The sequence below is a fragment of the Megascapheus bottae genome, chromosome 1, assembly GCF_031878675.1.
Source record: "Megascapheus bottae isolate mThoBot1 chromosome 1, mThoBot2.hap1, whole genome shotgun sequence".
NCBI classification, from domain to species: Eukaryota; Metazoa; Chordata; class Mammalia; order Rodentia; family Geomyidae; genus Megascapheus; species Megascapheus bottae.
The window spans coordinates 73,454,329-73,474,964 of NC_143509.1; the positions used below are offsets into that span (position 1 = coordinate 73,454,329).

The 20,636-nt window shown below is 36.4% G+C and overlaps 1 protein-coding gene across 3 annotated transcripts in view; it reads right to left on the reverse strand.

Moving 5' to 3' along the window:
- Positions 1-20,374, reverse strand: part of Adgrg7 (adhesion G protein-coupled receptor G7) — a 33,065-nt gene extending 12,691 nt beyond the window's left edge. The window contains exons 1-8 of one of the 3 annotated variants that reach the window (XM_090332572.1): positions 20,260-20,374; positions 11,714-11,827; positions 9,413-9,517; positions 7,752-7,864; positions 6,282-6,431; positions 4,975-5,072; positions 2,913-3,046; positions 2,641-2,734 (exon numbers count right to left, since the gene is read on the reverse strand). In XM_090332572.1, the coding sequence (XP_090188698.1) occupies positions 2,641-2,734; positions 2,913-3,046; positions 4,975-5,072; positions 6,282-6,431; positions 7,752-7,864; positions 9,413-9,517; positions 11,714-11,827; positions 20,260-20,374 (923 nt within the window). Of the gene's footprint in view, positions 1-2,629; positions 2,735-2,912; positions 3,047-4,974; positions 5,073-6,281; positions 6,432-7,751; positions 7,865-9,412; positions 9,518-11,713; positions 11,828-20,259 lie in introns of those variants that run through there. The other 2 variants (XM_090332567.1, XM_090332581.1) reach the window with 2 other exon arrangements.
- Positions 20,375-20,636: the final 262 nt, after the last annotated feature.

The following is a 20,636-nucleotide window of genomic DNA, read 5'->3' on the forward strand; positions in this document are numbered from 1 at the left end:
AAGACCCGGGTTCCATTCCTTGGTACCACATATACAGTAAAAAGCCAGAAGTGGTGCTGTGGCTCAAGTGGTAGAGCTCTAGCTTTGAGAAAGCCCGAAGATAGTGCTCAGACCCTGAGTTAAGCCCCAGGACTGGCAAAAAAAAATGCTGGTGTTATAATACATTATAATATTCTAAACATCATAGAAATTTGAATTTCTCTACAAACTTACAAATATATGCATGACTGGCTTACAAGCATATATAAATGTATGAACTGAAATACGATAAATTCAAGGAATAACTCAAACTGTAATTTCTGAGACAGGTTAAGTCAAAGTTAAAATAAAACATTAGGAAACAGGTAGTTGAAAGGGGGTGGAATGTGATCATGGGGAAAAGGGTAGATGAATGAAAAGGAGAAGAGGGAGAAAATGCACTCAAGAATCTAGTACATATCCTATGAAGTTAAGAAGAGTGAGATGAAGCCGTGAGTGGAGGAAGCATGGGTGGGGACACTGAAGGAGTGACATTGATGGAGACACTGCTTTGTTAAATGGCAAGTCTTTTGTACAGCTACTTTAAGATAGTAATAAAAAGAAAACAGGAAAAAAGGAAACAAAAACATTCTGATGTCCTTAATCTGACAGATCATAAAGCTTCCATTTCTCAGAAGAGGTCTTATTCTATACCTGGGAAGAAAGAATACTGCACAGAGGCACCAAGAAAGGTGAGTTGTGAATAGACAGGCTTTGCTATGTTTCACCTCTTAATCTATTAATATTAAGACCTATTCTTTGTCTAATCATATTTCTACACAGTTGTCCATGCTTGAGCATGTCTGTGCAATAGAGTCTCCATAAAAGCCCCCAAACAAAAGATTCTTCAAAGCTTCAAAGGCACCCGAGGTTTCAGGCACCTTTGCAAGGGCTATCATGGAAATTGCACTGGTGGTGAGCCTTGCTCTGTTCTCTCACTTTGCACTGGTTCACTAGCACCTCACAAATGAATCTCTTCATCTGTATCTTTTGTAATATACTTTGTAAGAAACCAACAAACATCTTTTCTTTGAGTGCTGTGAGGTACTAAAGCAAATTAATTCAAATCCAAAAAGAGAGTTCTGGAGACCGTGATTTACAAGTGATTTTACATGCACTCTTCTAAGTTTTCAAGAATGCGTGTGTTTCTAACTATAGTCACTATGTCGCAGTTTCTTGAACTAGTTCTTCTTTTGTAAAATTTTATATATTGTGTCCCATGAGAGAAGCGACATAGGCTGGAGTTTCCTACATACATATTTACTGTGTCTTGCTATACAGAAACCTACAGTTTTATACATGAGTAAAGCGTGGTGTTATACACTTGCAGTTCAGTCATGTGGATGGTTGAAGCAGAGGATCACAGATTAGAGGCCATCCTGTGACAAACTGTCATGACAAGGCCAGCCTGGGCTACCTAATGAGATATGGACTCCAAAAAAAAGTTTTAACATGGTAATGGAAATATAAACATAACTATATAGACATAAAACCTATGGCTCTATAGACATAATGTTTTATTTCATAAATTAATGTTTCTATGACATACAAACCCTTAGCCTAATTTTGATTACGTTCTAAATACTAAGTCCCAGTGATTGTAAATAGAGATTCCCTCCTTGAACACTTGTTTGTTAAACTTGTCATTTAAAAGATGATGTAAAAATCAACATTAATAAATTCTTTAATAAAAAAGTTTTATACTCCTAAACATGTTGTACATGACAACTCTGTACAATTTTATCTGTATATTTTTTAAATGTGCTTGAGTTTTATCTAGATCCATGCCTCCTAACCTATTCAAATATACTGTTTATTTATGTGGAATAAAAAAGATGTCTCCCTTTCTCTAAATGCACACACAAAATAAATGCTAGGTGCACCAAAGGCCTTAATGTGAATATAAATATTACAACTATTCAGGAAGCTACTGGGGTGATTTCATGTTAGGAAAAGTTTTCTTTAAGAAAAACACAGAATACCACTTATAGAGGGAAGGAAACATATTGGATACATCAATATGTTATAAATTAAAATTTTGGCATAGTGCCAAACATAAAAAATGAAATGAAAACCATAGACCAAAGAAAATATAACTTACATAATTGCCAAAGGATTCATATTCAGAATCAATAAAATTTTCAGAGATCCAAAGGAAAAGAAAAAAATGAACATTCTTGTCTTGTTTTATGTTGTTTTCTGAGACACAATCTCATTACATACCCCAAACTTACTATGAACTTGTGATTCTTTTGCTTCTGCCTCTCAAGTACTAGTATTAATGCCATGTACCATGATGCCTGGCCAGTAATTTCAAAACAAAGAAACCTAAAACAAAACCACTTTACAAAGTTTTCTGTAGAAATACAGATCTGCATGAGTTGGATGTTTCAATTCTGCTACATTCCAAAGAGGATTTGAAAAGAAAACAAGTATCTACGACCTAAAATAGTAGAAATGAGATTTCTGTAATATATCAGTGCCCCAAATATACTCAAACTAAGTCATTAGATGTGAAACTAAGTAGATATTTCTTCTCTCACAGTGGATTTGAAGTTATGAATTTCATAAATTTGAGCATACTAAAAATGTAATAAAGTTTGAGACCAACTTTTATTGGTTTTGAGCAAGATCTGAAGTTCAGTCCGTCCATCTAGATTAAGTTTGTCCACATTTTCTGCCAATATGGAACCAGAAACCAGAGAATCACTTGATCCTAAGGAAAGGAAAAAAATTGGGGTAACGTTGATCAAAGCAAATGTATGTTTAAAATATTACAGTGTAATCCTTTTATATAATTAATATATGCTGAAAAGACTACATTGTCACAAATTATTTATGATTCAAAGCATAAGGCTTTTAGCTATTATTATTGTTTGAGGCAAACATCTCACCTTTCTGTACAGAGAAGCGAACACTTTCAGAATGTTCATGAATTCCTGGACTAAAGGACTGAACTGCTACATTAGGTTCCACAACTGACCCATTGTTCAAAGTCAAGGAATACATTTCCATTTGTTCAATAAGCCTGCATACAACAAAAAATAACAAGTTAATATTTTAGAGATTCGGTTGTAAATCCCAAGTTGTCTGTTTTCTAGCACGTTATAGTGGAAAGGCGTTAGCACAGATCTCACACAGTCACGACATCAACTTTTGTTCAAAAATATCTGTTTCTCTTCTTCAACATAGTCTTGTTTTAATACTTATACAGTCTTCCCATATTATTGACAGCTTTACTACAGGCAGTTTCGACTCAACCCAAAACAGATGCTGGTTGTAATTATTAGAAAACTGATAAATACACACAAATATCACCTATTGAAATATAAGTTGTAGCCAGGTATGGGTAGCTCAAACCTGTAATCCTAGCTACACAACAGGTTGAGATCTGAGGATTGAGGTTCAAAGTCAGCCTAAGCATGAAAGTCCATGAGACTATAAACCTGTAATCCTAGCTACACAACAGGTTGAGATCTGAGGATTGAGGTTCAAAGTCAGCCTAAGCATGAAAGTCCATGAGACTCTTATCTCCAGTTAACTACCAGAAATCTGAAAGTAGAGCTATGACTCAGTGTGGTAGAGCACTAGCCTTGAACTGAAGAGCTCAAGGACAGTGCTCAGACTCAGAGTTCAAGCCACACAACCACCACCACCACCACCACCAACAACAACAACAAAATAAAGCAAGAAGGAAAGAAAAGAAAAAAGAAAAATGAGTTGTGTAAGCAAAGAATGCATATGGGAATGTTGATTCCTTATAATATTAAAACACCTGAAGCAATCTAAATGTACAGTAGAACAAATATGTGGCTGAACAAAAACTTGCTCATGTGAGGCAAACTTATGAAGTATTGATATTTATACTTGGTTGCTGTTGTTGTTGATAGTGGGGCTTGAACCCAGGACCTGGCACTGTCCCTGAGCTTCTTTGCACTCAAGGCTAGCACTCTGCCACAGGGACACTTGAGCCACAGGGACACTTCTGGTCTTTTAGTGTGTGATTAATTGGAGATAAGAATCTCACAGGAACTTTTCTGCCTGGGCTGGCTTTACAGCATGATCCTCAGATCTCAGCCTCCTGAGTAGCTAAGATTACAGGAGTGGGCCACCAGCACCCCACTGGTATTTAACTGTTTATAAGGTAGCAAGTGACAAAAAGTTGTCAACATATTATGTAATTACATAAGTGTATGAAGGCATGAACATATACATACACAAAAGGTATCAGAAATATACACTAATGGGAAACGAAAGTAGGATAAATTTAAGAACTCTTTCATCATGTATTTCCTTATTTTTCTACAGTGAATTTTCTATACTTAACTGTGAAAGAATTTTAAAACACCAGATCTCAGTGAAGGGTCTCTATGAATAAAGCTCATGACTTCTAGTACAAATATACAACAAAAGTAATCAAAACACAGGCATGGGGGAAGAGTTGGATTCTGTTTCTTTGTTTCAATGTAACCAGAAAATAAAGATACCTACTCAAACCACACCAGAAACTCAGGAAAAGAAGAGCAGAGTGATGTAATGCAATGATGGAAGAGTTGGAAAAGCCCTTTTGGTGTATAGGCTGCTCCTTTGCTCAGACCAATTAAGGCTCAAGCTCTAATCTAAATTGAAGCTCAGGTGATTTTGCCTCTCAGGCCATGAATTCTACTCCTAGAATCAAGAGGTAATATACACGAGTTCTTGTAGTAACAAGATCAAGGGGAAAGCCAACAACACGGGCTGCCAGTGTGACTCAAGTAGTAGAGTGCCTGCCTAGCAAGTACAAGGCTTTCTTCAAATCCCAGTACCACTGCCAAAGAGAAAAAAATAGTCCAAAGATTCTGTCTGTATTCTAGAGGCATTAGCCAGTTACTGCATTCCCTCTATTTACGAAAGCTTTCACCTAGGAAAGTAAGTTACACTTTGCCATGCTGTCTTTCTAGACTGAAAAGTGCTTACGTGGTAAAGGCCTTATTATCAGCAGCAGCAGCTGTTTGAAAAACATCTTCTCTAACATCTAGAAGTTGACTGACTGTGGTTACAGCAAGTTTCTTGGCCTGGAAAGGGGAAGGCATAGAAGACGCAAGTCATTTGTTAACATCATCATGGTGAGGGAGCATCACTAGACTGATAATGCAAAGGCAATGAAATTCCAAAACCAGTATTGTAGCTTGCTTGCAATACATGTAAGAGAACCAAATAGATGCAGTAAGAACCAATACAGGCAGTGAGAACCAAAAAAGGAAAAGTGAAACCATACACCAAGCTAATGAATTAGGAAGGTTGGCTCTTTGAATTTGATCTAATATTGTAATATTTTTCACAGAACTCCATCTCATTCCTAAGAACACAAAAGCAAAGGCCTGAATACAAAAGTAGGACAAAATAAGAAAAGTGCAGAGTTGATTGTTAAAATGATGTAGATAGCCATAATTAGCAAGATTTATTATATGTATTTATGTAATTAGTCAATAGGGATTATATAAATATATATAGTTTTCTTACATTTCAAAAAGGTTTGGGGACAACAGATTGGTTAGTTATCTGTTTTTGTTGTTTTTTTTTCTATAAATTCTATATTTGGAGGACCTTCTTCCTTTCTTTGAATTCTATTTTTACCAGTTTGTGACTTGAATTTTCAAAGGCTCTTGAATAATTTTTAAATAAGAAATTTAAAAGGAATGAGACAGAGGGATTACGGATTGCCGTGGGTAGAGACTGGGTCAGGGCATATTGAAGGCTCGTCACTCTGCCCTGTTGATGGCAAACATTGAGTGTACTGATTGCTTACAGACATTCTAATTTAGATGGCAATACTATTAGAAATGTAGATATAAACTAGGCTGAAGTTTTAGTGAAGACCAAGATCAAACTGCAAAAATACTAAAAACAAGGAGACCAGAGTCTAAGGTAAGTGGTGAATTCTGTGGGATTCACTTAAATAGAACAGGCTTACTGAGGGGAAATGTAATGTTTATTCTAAAACTTTCTGGAAAGTTGAATGTAACAATCAGAATTATCCCAACACATGACATTTAGACAAGGAAGCCTTTTCCAATTTCTTCGAGTACCCCCCCCCAAAAAAGAGTATTTTTCCAAATGGACTAAAAAATCTAAGCCATACCAAATTATGTCATGGACTGGCCTTATTGAAGCATTGGGAATCAAACCCTAGATTTCACATGTGTTACAGAAAGGTGCCATATTCACGAGCTGCATCCCTAACCAACCCTAACGAATCTCTGAGTTAACCTTTAGAGTTTTACCTCAGGTAATGCATTTCTGGATCCATTGAAGATCTGTCCAACCACATTAGAAGCAGAAGTTATGTTCTCAGCAGTTAATTTATTGGTATTAGATGTCAAAATCTGTGCCTCTGTAGAAATAGCCTGAGAGTCTGTTGTAATGCTGTCTATCTGTTAAAAAAAATGTTTATTCACTTTCCACGACTATTTCTAAACACTTCAGAAGCAACTGCCAGTGAATACATGGAATTTACCTGACCTCGGACTCCTGAATATCACACCCACCCAGTTTTTAGTATTTCTTTCTTTGGTTGTATAAAGAATACAATACTGCAAGCGAATTATTTTCTGTCCTTTCTTTTTGTCTGCCATGATTGATGATGCATAACTAGTTGAAGCAGAGAGACTAACTATATCAATATATAGTCTAGACAGGGCTAGTTCACTGTTATAAAGCCCATGTAGAAATAAGCCCAGAAATTGAGAGCGAATACTTAGAATTGATATGGTACTTTCATATATTTGGATACAACAATTTGAAAAAATGGCCTGCACTTTATATGTCCTTTTCTTGTTTCTAACAACTTATTTTTATTGCATTCTCCAAGCTATTGGTCAGCTGTGAAGTAAAATAATTTTATCTGGTTTTTCAGTGTAGATAGTCTGGGAAGCACTGGTCCATGTGACAATATACCACAGCTTTTGTGTTGTGAGACCAAAACACGAGACCCAAGCTATCATTACTGCAGTGCAATGTCAAGATTGACTACAGCCCTGTTAACCACTAGATGGGAGCATTGCTTTAAAATATCAAACCCAGAGTCACATGTGAGAAAGTCTCAGAAATCATATTCAATTAGCAAACAGAACCAAATACCCATGGCATTTAATATTCAGATTCTGGCTATGTGCGAGTCACTTTCTTAGATGTTTGGCAGATATTATCGTATGTAATAGCCAAACAACTTTGTGAGTTGAATCCTTAAAGGCTCAGAGAGGTTTAGAAGCTAACCCAAAGTTCATAGTTTGGAAGAGCAAACACTGCTTTGCCAAACTCTAGAGTCTATATTCTTTCTTTCTGTCCAAGGGATGGGCAGCCACTGCCCATTCTGACTTCTCTCTCTACCCCTCCCCTCCCCCCCCACTGATCATCTATGACTAGGAAGTCCATAATATAATATGGATTTTTAAATTAACAGCATTGGTCCATGAGGCTAAACACTTAATATCTCAAGACTATATTTTTGTATAAGCTGGTACGTTAATACTTGTCTTTGAGGTGTAAGGATTAATTGGGATTAAAGGCATCGTGTGTATGAAAAATTCCACACAATACAGAGAAGTCTCCAATTTATGGTGATGGTTTGCTTTACGATCTTTTTCATTATATTGATAAAAAGCAATAAATATTCTGTATTATTTATTGAATTTGAATTGTTTCCTTGCCCAGACTCAGAACATTAGCAAGTTCTGATGAGCCAGGGGACATACTTGCGTTTCCAGGCTTTCCAGATTTTCATCGCAATTTCCTTTTTTAAAATTTTGTAACTCTATCTCTCCATTAGGAGAAAAAGTACACAAACGGACTGCTAATGGTTGGCCCGCTTTCATAGAGAGAAAAAAGAAAAAGGAACACAGTTATACTTTGTAAGTTATACCTACTGTATAAATCATTATTTCAGATAAATGAAATGAACATTACAGGCGCTCATAAGGTCACAATCCAGTGCTTTATGGAGTACACGTAGTAAACACAAATACAGCTGAAGTCCTCTTTTTATTTTCTACGATCTTAATCAACAGGTTAGAAAAGCTAATGTGAAGAGAAGGAACATGAATAGTTGAATAAACACTTATAATTAATAAGGAAAAGAAGCATAGAGAACAGAGCAATTCAAGTAACTTGTTTACATTTTAATAGTAACAGTATATATACCACAATAGTAAATATCTAAATAAAATGCGAAATTCTCTTTAGATTTATCACTGAGAGCAATTCTACAAAATATTTCTGTGAATGATCAAGAACTGGCTGTATTCGTGGGACGCCACAGTTTGTAAGAAACGTAAGGTTATCTTCAGCACTGAGAGTAGTCAATACCAAAAAGGACAAGTAAAATAATTATGCAGAATCGCAAAATTGTCTCTAACAAGAAAAAGATGTAAATTTCTAAAGACTAATCTTAGAGCATACTGTCCAATGTGGTATTGAAATAAAATAAATTATAAATTTCCTGTATATTACTGGGTTACATAAATTTTTTTATCTCTTCTTCCTTTCCCTTGAATTGTTAAATGAAGTGTTAGTGTTTTGAAACATACTGGAAATGGAAACAAATATTTGCTCTTTTACTCTTAGAATATCTCTGTGGAGGTAAAGTTACTCACTTAGATTTGATTAAAAATGAAAAACCCTTCTATTAATTACAATAAAAATATATGAGAAAAAATGTTATAAGATGGATAACCAAAATGATAAAGGAGACAAAGGAATGCCGACAATAAACAGACTTAACTAATTCCACCTCTGCTTCAAGTTTATGCAACCTGAAATAGTATAGTGTGAGTCTGTAGATTAATTTTAAAATTTGAGACAAATTATATAACTCAAACAGCAATTATTTACCTGATCAAATTCCAAGAGATAAAATAAGATGAAAAAATAAACAAACCAATTATATAATTGTTAGGAGGGTTTCACAATCAAAAAAGTCCATATGAAGCTTCTTTTGGAAAACTAAGATAAGGTGAAGTACTATCATAAATTTTGAACAATGACATTATAACAGTGCTTCTCCAGCCAGGTGCTGGTACTGAGAAAGCTGAGGCCCGAGGATTATGTTCAAAGCCTGCCTGGGCAGGTAAATCCATGAGACTCTTATCTCTAATCATCAAAAAGCCAGAAGTGAAGCTGTGGCTTTGGTGGTAGAATGCTAATCTAAAGTTAACAAAACAAAACAAAACAAAAACTCCTAGAACATGTACAGGCCCTGAGTTCAAGCTCTAGGACTGGTATCACCCCTGTTTCTCCCCTACATACACACAGTTGCTCCTGAATATTTTCCTTGATACATATTTCATGGAGTAGTGCTAGTTGGGGGTTTGGTAATGATTCTGACTTTTAAATAGGAGAACTGGGGACAAACACATACCATTTGGTGTTTTCTCGCCACAAGTTTGCAACGATGGTCCATACCTTCCCACTGGAATTCTGGCAAAAGTAAATTCCTGATATGTACTATTTTCACAGAAATTAACTGTAATGGAAAGAAAAAGACACTTTCTTAAAATGATATTTTACTTGCCTTTTCCTGATTTGAAACTAGGTAACAGGTAAAATTCAAAACCTTTGCAATGAAATTTGAACAGTAATAGAACGCTTATAGAATTGACTTGCTGGAAACTTCTATATTATCCTATGTGGTTAAGTTATTGTCATTAGAATAAGTAGCGTATCATATAACCAGTTCTAGTTGAAATGGGCACAGTCTATGCTTCCATAAGACAAAATGGCATCACCCCATTTGTAAGTAAATGGAAAGACTTGGAAAAAAAATCATATTAAGTAAAGTAAGCCAGACCCAAAGAAACATAGGCTCAATGGTTTCCCTTATTTGTAATAATTAGTACATATCCAGGACTCTCCTAGCAGAGGATCACAGTAGCTCAAGAGTTATGTACATATGACCCCACATAAGATGATGCTAAGTGAAATAAACTCCAAGATTTAGAAACAAGAGGGACTGGGGCTGGGAGTTTGGCCTAGTGGTAGAGTGCTTGCCTAGCATGCACGAAGACCAGGGTTCGATTCCACATACTTAGAAAAAGCCGGAAGTAGTGCTAAAGCTCAAGTGGTAGAGCTCTAGCCTTGAGAAAAATCCAAGGACAGTGCTCAAGCCCTAAGCTTAAGCCCAGGACTGGCAAAAAAAAAAAAAAAAAAAAAAAAAGAAAGAAACAAGAGGGATTTTTTTCTTTGTTTTTTTTTTCTGTTTTTAACTTACTATGTGAAGTTTTTTTTATTATTTTTTGTTCACAGGGTACCAAAATCAAACACAATGACAACAGGGGATAAAACATGGGGGAAAGGGGAAAGGAAAGAAAAAAATAACTTAATACAGCACATTAAAAATAACGACCACAATTCCAAGATATGGAAACAAGTCATTTCTTTTCTTTTTTTCTTTGTATTTTGTTGTTGTTTTGGGTTTTGGTTTTCTTTTAGGGGGGGCTATCCTAGGGCTTAAACTCAGGGACTGGGCATTGTCCTTGAGCTTTCTCAATGCTAGTACTCTACCCTTTAAGTCATAGCACCATTTCCGGCTTTTTCTATGTACGTGGTACCGAGGAATCGAATCCAGGGTTTCATGCATGCTAGGCAAGCACTCTACCACCAGGCCACGCTCCTGGCCCAGCAAGTTATTTCTTCTGTCATTCATTTTTTTCTTTAGTTTGTCCCTATTGTCACTGGTTTTGATTTTTGTTCCCCGTGTCTTGTATATACCTTTATCTGATTTGGGGAAGGGAAGAGGAATAACAAAATGGTGAGACAAAGGGTGAATCAATGCAACAGTGATACTGACAAGACACTGGACTGGAAATGGAACTTTACAACTTGTTGGGGAGGGAAGGGGAAGAGGAGGGAAAGTGGGAGAATACAAGGGAAAGGGTAACAATGTTCAGCAAGAAATGTACTCATTACCTTACATATGTAACCGCAACCCATCTAACATCATCCTTACAATAAGATAAAATAAAACAAAACATACTAATGACTTATTTAACTCTCCCAGAAAAGGGAAGAAAAGACAAAAACTTCATGTAAGTATGCTCTTATGAAGATCCATGTGTAACTTCAGAAAAGTTACAGGTGTTAAACCAGAGCATGTTTGAATGGTGTTCTTAATGTGCTGTTATTTCTCTTCTCTTTGGTTGTCCCTTGGTTATTCTCATATTGCATCTTATCGTGTAATCTGGTATATTGTATATACATTTATTTGTTTATTTGAAATAGGAAAGGGAAGGGGGGAAGCAAAATTAGGGGAAGGGATAGGGGGAAGAAAATGGGGACAAAAACGTGAGAAGGGTTATCAATGTGTGAGAAGTATTGCACCTTCTATCTGGAGAATATAACTGTAACCCCTCTTTTAATTACAAAAAAAAAACAGGACATTTTAAGTCTGATAATATGACATATCAACACAGCAAAAGAGCCTAAGGAAATCATATCACTCATTGCCCTGGATTAGACACAGCAGAAAGCAGGAAAAAAAAATTTGGAAGGAAACAAAGTATCTTGATTACACAGAACCCCAAAATAAAACCCAACTGCGACTATAGAGCTAATCAACACATGTTAATGATACTATCCTTGTCCATGATGTTTGGAGGGCCATTGATGGAAGCTTCCAGAAGTCTGCCTAAATCTCACCTAAGTACTATTTCAAGTAACTCACCAATTGTGCATCTCAGCCCTCTCCATTCTTCTGTACAAATGCATCTTCCATTTTCCCAGGTTCCACCATTCCTACAGAACTGTGTAGTGGTGGTTGTTGGGGAGGAAAATGTACCTGAGGAGAGAATAAATGACAGAATAGATGAGAAATGTCTGAGGAGAGAAGAAATGACAGAATAACATGAGAAGTGTCTGATGAGTCCCTTGTTTTAAACCAGTGGCCATTTTTTTTGTTTTGTATGTAAAACAATTACTTTGAGTATCATTGCTCAGAGAATCAACGAATGTGTGCAATACTTACTGGGGGTTTTGGGGCACTGAAAAGACATAGTTGAAAGTCACAAAACTTTGACTAAAAAGATTAGAATCCTTTAAGACAGAAGAGATTTCATGGACAATACTGTAGACTACACATAGCTATAGATTATTGTGAGAAAAGCCAGATATAATTGGGTGGCATAAATAGGCAGGATGCAACATGCAAAATCACAAAAGCACAGAAGGTTCTGAGGTGTTCAAGAAAGGCATTTAACATTGTTTCTATGAGAAACAACAGCTAGTTACACATAGACTGGAAGGAAAGGAGCTTTATAGACCAGTCAAATAAGTTTCTTACTGAAGGAAAATACAGGGTTCTTAAAACAGAGTAAAGGAAGGAATATCTTCTAGGATGCTTCCTCATGCTGTATTGACGACAGGAAAGACCAGTTATAGGAGGATCTTAGAGCATTGGCTCTCAGAAGGATAGGTATCATTAGATTCAGGAAACATATGGGAGACAGGATTGTAAGGATATAATGACTAACAATGAGTCAGCCACATTGGGTTGTCTAAATTGGTAAGTACAGTGGATGATGAGGTATTAAATAAACTTAATAATACAAGAGGTAGAGTTCTCCTTCTAGTTCCAACTATAATGGAGAGGACTGTATCACAATAAGCCTCCATTGACATTTTGGGGAGTTGGTATTAGAGTTTGAATTCATGGCATCCATTGCTGGGAAGGACCCTTCAACTTGAGCCATGCCCCCACAATGTTTTGCTTCATTTTTCAGATAGGATCTCTCACTTTTGCCCACAGCCTAGCGTGGATGATAGTTCTCTTTCCTCCACTTCTGAAACCGCAGATAACAATTTTAAAGTCTGAACAAAAATGAAAAGCTACTTTGAAGGTATTAGACAGCTGGCAGTCAGAAATGGAAAGTTATTCCACATTTATTACATCTTGACATTAGTTCTACTCAAACTATGTGAGAAAAGTTGCCAGAAGTTAGCCAGGTATCAGTGGCTCACACCTGGTAATCCTAGTTACTCAGGAGGCTGAGTCCTGAGGATGGTGGTTCAAAGCCAGCTTAGGCAGAAAAGTCTTTGAGACTCTGATCTCCAATTAACTACTCATACAGCAGAAAGTGACACTGTGGCTCTAGTGGTAGAGCACAGAGAGGCCAGGGACAGCACACAGACCCTTAGTTCAACCCCCACAGCTGAAAAAAAAAAGAAGTTAAATGAAATAAGACTATCTTTTGTTGCAACAATCGAATCACTGAAAATTTCAGGTTATCTCCAATATAGCTAGCTACTAGAATTAATAAATAAATTTAGCAATATTAATCTTTGTCATATATTAGCAACAATTAAAAATGAATCTTAAGTTAGCTTTAAAAATCATAAAACTTACTAATAAATGAACCAAATGTGAGCAACACCTTATTATTGTGAGAAATTTTCAAAATATCTGAATAAATAGAATATATACATATATGGGTAAAAAGATAAAGATTCTATTCTCAAATTAATACATTGAAAATGTTCCATTTGTCATTAATATACAAATTCATTGTTTCTTGTTATTTTCTTTGCAGATTGATATTTTTTGCATGATCTGTTAGTTTCTCATAGAAGGATCGATCTGTACATGTATTTGTATAATTTTGCCCAGTATTGCTTCATATATTTTGAGTCTGTACTAATTGATGCCTATAGGTAAAGAACTATGGATTTTTCATGCTGTATTGTTCCTTCTATCACAGAACAATACGTTCTTATTCTTCATAATGCTTTTTACCCTTACGTCTGATTTCTGACATAACTATTACTAGTTTTGATTATTATTTACCTAGAATTGGCGTTTAACATCTTTTTCTTCTTACATAAAATGTCATTAATTGTACAATACTTCAGGTAAATAGTATGACTTTTGTTTGGTTTTAATGATATCTGACATAATACTTTTTTAAATAGATTAACTAAATGAATTTATGTTGATATTTCTAGTATTTTATTTTGTAGCCACATTTACTTTGTTGTGTTCTATGATATTATTTGTTTTATTTTCTTATTACATTGACTTTTTGTTTTATGTAGGTGCATGTATGTGTGTGTGTTCCAGTCCTGGGGCTAGAACTCAGGACCTGGATGCTTGCTCAAGGCTAACACTCTGCCACTTAAACTACAGTTCACTTCCAGCTTTTTGGTGGTTAATTGAAGATAAGAGTCTCACAGATTTTCCAATACATGATTGATTCAAATTGCTGTGCTCAGATCTGAGCTTCCTGAGCAGATAGAAAGTTTCTAGGTATGAGACACGAGAACCTAGCTTCACATAGTTTTATGTAAGGTAAACTTTACTCAGGATTAAGCATTAATGACATAGCTCAATAAGCTAATTAAATACTTTAATAAGATTTTATTTGCTGGTACAGTATGACATACACATTGAAAATCAAAAATATGGAGATCTGGCTGTTCTTAGAGTTCTATGTTTCAGTTTCCAGCTAGTTGAACTTAATGATTAAACTATTGCCATCTTTTGTATTTAACAACCTGAGTCTCAATCCAAAGGTCCAGTGTAGGCCAATGGTATCTATTGAAGGTATAATTTAGGGAGTGGAAGAAACTATGCTTTGTAATGAATAATCTAAAAAATTCATGAACTGGAGAATAGTAACCAATATTTGAGTGCTTACAATTATTAGAGCTGGCGTTAGCACATATCATCATTTAGCCTCATTGCTTCATATTATTCCAATGAGACAAGGTTTATTCATAAGAAATGAAGACATAGAAAACCTGAGCCATAGAAACAGAAATGTTGAGTAACTTATTTAAACATGAAAGAACTTGTTGCAAGTTACTCAGCTAGTTAAGCAACAATTTTAATAATCCAAGGCAGTCTGACCTCCTGACCTTTCCCCACCTACTTGCAAGTGTACAATTCTAACCATTGTATTTTTTTTCTTTTTATTGTAATTAGTAAAAGGGTTACATGATATTTTCCAGATAGAAGGTGCATTAATTCACATACATTGATACCCTTTCACATGTCTTGGTACCCATTTCCCTCCCCCCCCCCACACCCCCACCCGTCTCTAACCATTGTATTTTATAAAGATCTTTCATAACATCTGTCTTCAGCGATCTACAGGTGATAAATCATATCCAGATTTCAAGTAAATACCTAGAAATCAAGGAATAATCCACCAAGGCAAGATTCTAGCTTCTTAAAGATGGTGACTTTTTTTTTTTTTTGCCAGTCCTGGGCTTGAGCTCACAGTCTGAGCACTGTCCTTGAACTTTCTGAGGCTCGAGCTCTACCACTTGAGCCTCAGCACCACTTCTGGCTTTTTTCTATATATGTGGTACCGAGGAATTGAACCCTGGTCTTCGTGCATGCTAGGTAAGCACTCTACCACTAGGCCAAACTCCCGGCCAAAGATGGTGACTTTTAAAATGCTATCAACACTAACCCATCTCTGGTTGTTTGAAAAAGAATCCTCATCTTTCAGTCAATTGCATAAGAAAAGGTAGCTTTCAAACCCAAACCTCTTCCCTTTCAAGGAAACTACCTGATTTTTTTGTTTAGAGATAAGTATGTGAGGAATCAAAATGTGGAAATGATATAGGCAGGAGAGATTTATAACAGCGGGACTAATACTAAATAACACTACAACTGCATTAAAATCCAATTACCTTCATCCAGAAAACACTGCTTTGGACATTAAAAAAATACCTCCAGGATTGGTAACATAAATTACATTTTTAAGGAGTTTGGCTCTGCAGAAAGTACTAGATTGAATGAGATAAAAACCAATTATTTGGGGCCTAGTGGTAGAATGCTTGCCTCGCATGCATGAAGACCCAGGTTTGATTCCTCAGTGCCACATACATAGAAAAAAAAGCTAGAAGTTGTGCTGTGGCTCAAGTGGTAGAGCTCTAGCCTTGAGAAAGTTCAAGCCCCAGAACTGACCAAAAAATTATCTGTGGGTAGATTATTTTCTGAGAAATACGACACTTTCTTTGACCTTTCTCAACAGCCCACATTTTCTACAGAATGAGAATTATTAGGACTATACAGTTTGACCTCAGGTTTAGGGAATGTTTCAACCTACAAAAATCTCCTGTTGCCCTGAGGAAGGACAGAACTACCCTCTGAGAAGGAATGTTGGAATGAATATTTGGAAAGAAATGCAAAACCAGCAGAGAGCAGGAGGTTCTAAGAGGCAGAAGAGGCCAAATAAAATATGGTTAAATAAGGTATAATAGCATTTTCAGCATGCCTTGCAATTAAAATGACTGTTAATAGACACTAAAGAAAACATGCCTAACCATTGTGATTATAAACATCTGTCTAAGGGGGGGTGGGGATGGAGGGACCTCAGGACAAAAACATGAGAAGGGGTATCAATGTGTGTGAAGTAATGCTCCTATCTGGTGAATATAACTGTAACACCTCTATTAATTACAATAAAAAATAAACATCTGTCTATGTTTACATTAGACTGGACAAAGTTGGATATATCAAAGGAAAGGAATACAATAAAATTTGATTATGTTTGCAGTTTACATCCATCACATGTAAGGGGGCCCCAAAACTATTCTGCTTCTTGTTTATAAGTCTCTTGCTATAGCAAACATGAAGACAAGAGAGATGGGGAGCCTTAGGAATGACCACTGAGAAAATATATCAGCGAAGGTAAGTGTTTTAATGTGAAGAATGCCTAATGTAAAAAGGTTGGAGCATAAAAGCACCCTACAGCACTTGATCATATGGTTAAACAAAAAAGACCACACAATGGGAAAGATGTTAATGTAGCTAAAAGTCCTCACTACAGAAAAGGAAAGAAAAATCATCCAGTAAACAAATAAGGAAAAAAATATCAGTGATGAAAGCCTTGACCCCAAAAAAGTATATGCAAAAGAGAGCACCTGGGATGATAATTTAAACCCTGTGCCTAGGAAAGATCTCTTTGAGATGGCAATTTTCAGTCTAAAATCTAAATCATCAAAGAAGGAGTTATTTGTGAAACTCTGAGTGAATTGTGTCCTAGATAAACTGACACCACTGGGGAACTTAAAGTCTGGAGCTTTTTCTAGAAATTGCAAACATTTTCGGGTTTTGATTTTTTTCTTTGCCAAGGGAAACTTTAAATGGAAGAAATCTTGCATGGAGAACACAGATGGAGTTAAGTTTTACCCTAGACAATATAGCATTGTGCTGATTTGGTGGAATAAAGGTTATTATTTGATGTTTTCATCAACAATATGCAAAAATGACACAGTAGTCCAGCAATTCTGAAAGAAACCTTATCTACTCCCGAGTAATGCTGTCACCTTTATCAAACACCAGAGCCTTGAGCTGTGACCTTTTAACTGGAGGCTTGATTAAGAGATAGCCAAATTAAAAAAAAAATCTGTACTAGATAAAATATGACTAGCATTTCAAAGCTTACATCTTGACCTGCTTTTGGTTTTCGTATTAAAGGCAATGATTCATTTCAAAAAATAGAAAGTAAGAATGACATTTAGAATAATTAAAGTTGCACTCTTGTATGGATGTTTGGGATTATGATCATATGAATGATCTCTCTATTTCAGGTAATCAGGTGCGAGGATGCCCACTGTTGTTTTAGATAAACTTACTAAGTCTAGAAGTCTGGAGAAAGCACTTTGTATGATCCAGTTGAAAGTCCCAAAGCATGGCAGCCACCCCACAGCACACAAACAAACTAGTAGAGATCTCAAGGAGACTCAAAGCACCTCAAAGCTGAAACCTCTCTCCTAGCCTACACTGGTAAGATTGTTTTTAAAAAATGGTAGATCTCATTGACTTGATGACAATATATGGTCATACAGGCTGAGACTAAATGAAATGAACTTTAGTATATGGAAACAAGAGTTTTACCTTTGTGATATCCTTAATGTACTCTGTGAAGTTATTTCTTTTTAATTTTATTCCCCTTATGGTTAGTCACATGCACTTACTGTATCTGACTTTGTTACCTGGTATACTGAATATATTTGTTTATTTATTTGAAATAGGAAAGGGAAGGGGGAATACAAGGGAATTGGGAGGGGATGGGGGAGGGAAAGATGGACGAAAACATGAGAAGGGATATCAAGGTTCAAGAAGTGATACACCCATTATCTGACAATGTAACTATAATCCCAACAATAAAATACAATTTAAAAAAATGTAGATCTCATTCACTTGAAGATAATATAGTTTCCCAAAGAACCTAACTTGACCTAGCAAAACAACAAAATACTGTTAACTGCATATATTGTGAATTAAGAGTTTCTGCCCTTGCTGTTTCAATAAGAAAAGAATAATCAGTTGATTTGGGTTTCCCTTCTCAAGAAATTCAGGAATTTGTTTTGTACTTATTTTAAGTGAATCCTCTTAAGTCTTTGACTTTTATGTATTCTTTTCCCCCCCAATAATGGATTTAAACTTAGGGCCTCATGCTCACTTAGTTTGTTTGACTCTCTACCACTTGAGCTATAGCTCTATTTTTGCTGGCCAATTAGAGTTGGAGTCTTGCATACTTTTCTGTCCAGACTGGCTTCATACCATCATTTTTCAGAATCTCAGCCTCCTGAGTAGCTCTGATTATAGGCATGAGCCACCAGTGCCAGGCTTATTCACGTTCTGTACTCCTCTTCCTTATGTTGTGTTTGTACTTTGGTCCTTGTTTGAATGGTTCTATTATAACCATGTCCTTCATAAACAAATTCCCCTGTAAATAGATGTTATATAAATAAAGGAGAAATGGAAGAGACTTTTGAAATATCTGTTGTTTAAATAAGAACTTATAAATTCAATGAATTTAACAGGGAAAAAATCCTAAATGCACACTTTTTTTTTAAACCTGAATGTAACTATTTCACAAACCTGAAACCACCAAAAAACATCTTTTCCCAAGTTTACATTTGATTGTCTTTCTTCCGATAAACATTTTAGTCTAGCTCTCTAAATGCTATCAATACAGTATTTTCTAATACTATTCCTTGGAGCTTGGGAGAGAGAAAGGATCTATCATCAGCTACCACTTTATCAGTAGCCAGTACATGACCTGATTTGCTCTCAGCGGGGAGTCTTTGCTGACAAGCTCTGTTCTATAGCCACGACCTACTCAAAGAAGAGACTGGAATCCCCTGGTGGGTATTATTTACATCTATTTGCCCAGTTTCTTTAAAAACTTTATCAGCTTTCTGAGAGGAGTGTTTCATGTATTCAACTTTTAATCTCTTTATAGTGACCCATAAAGGGCCCCAGCCTAAGGGAGCCAGTATATTAAGGTCACTAAAACACTCTGGCATGAGTCTCACAGGCTTTTCTTCAATATTATGTTGTCCTTTCTCCGCCCCCCTTTTTTCCCACGTAGCTCTAGCACATAGCAAGGGATTAACAAATACGTTAATAACCAGAAACTAATTTTTAAATCACCTTATTTTTATTTTATTTTTTTGGCCAGTCCTGGGCTTGAGCTCATGGCCTGAGCACTGTCCTTGGACTTTCTCAACGCTAGAGCTCTACCACATGGCTTTTTTCTATATATGTAGTACCGAGGAATCGAACCCAGGTCTTCGTGTAGGCTAGGCAAGCACTCTACCATTAGGCCAAACTCCGGCCCATAAATCACCTTAATTTTTAAGTAATTTTGTATACCTGGAAAGCAGAAAGCTTACATACAAACCCTAAGATAGTCTAACAACTCTATTGACATTTTTAAACCCTTTGCTGAAATGAAGTTCCATTCTACATATTTGATTGTGTCTGTGCTCATAACTACCTTCCTTAGATTCAGCTATGCCAATACATATTATTAGTCATTTTAATCATTGCTCATATGAATTAAGTCTGAAGTTGAAAGAGCCAGTGCAAACATGTTCCTATATACACAGCCTTCTATTATCCATCCATGGGCTCATAGTTCATAAACCGCCTTGAGGCTGGCAGCATTGGATTGGAAAAGGTACTTTCCAGTGTTGCTGCAATAGGAGGCAGAAATAGAGGTTCCATTTTCTCTCTTTGTCTCTCTTTGTCTCTCTTTCTCCTTGTCTCTGTCTGTCTGTCTGTCTGTCTGTCTGTCTGTCTGTCTGTCTGTCTGCCTGTCTGCCTACCTGTCTCTTGTCTCTCTCTCTCTCGCTCTTTCTCTCGCTCTCTGTCTCTTTCTTTGTCCCTCTCTGTCTCTCTGTCTCTGTCTCTGTCTCTGTCTCTGTCTCTGTCTCTGTCTCTCTCAGTTAAGTGTCACAGGGTAACATTACCTCTTTGGATTCGTATGACTGTTCTCCAGATGCTCAGTCCCAAAACGACAGCCGTCAGCAGCCCACATGCACTGGCCACCAGCACCCTGAGATTACAAGCGTAGAAGGAAGGCATGATGAGGCCATATCACAGATGAACTCCTCAGTGAAAAGAAGCAGGCTTCTTCTTGTGCTCCGAAGTTCAGCTGGAAACTATATAAAAGCAGCGCCTTGTTTCAGAGCTCCACAAGGCAGGTGTCTCATAGTTTAGGGGTTTTGAGATTAGTTCAGCAGGCTAGAGTTTAAATCACATAATAAAAGGTGATATGGTACTTGTGATATCCTCACTGGAGGAAATATGAAGAGTGACTGGAGTGATAGGAAAGGGAATACAATTC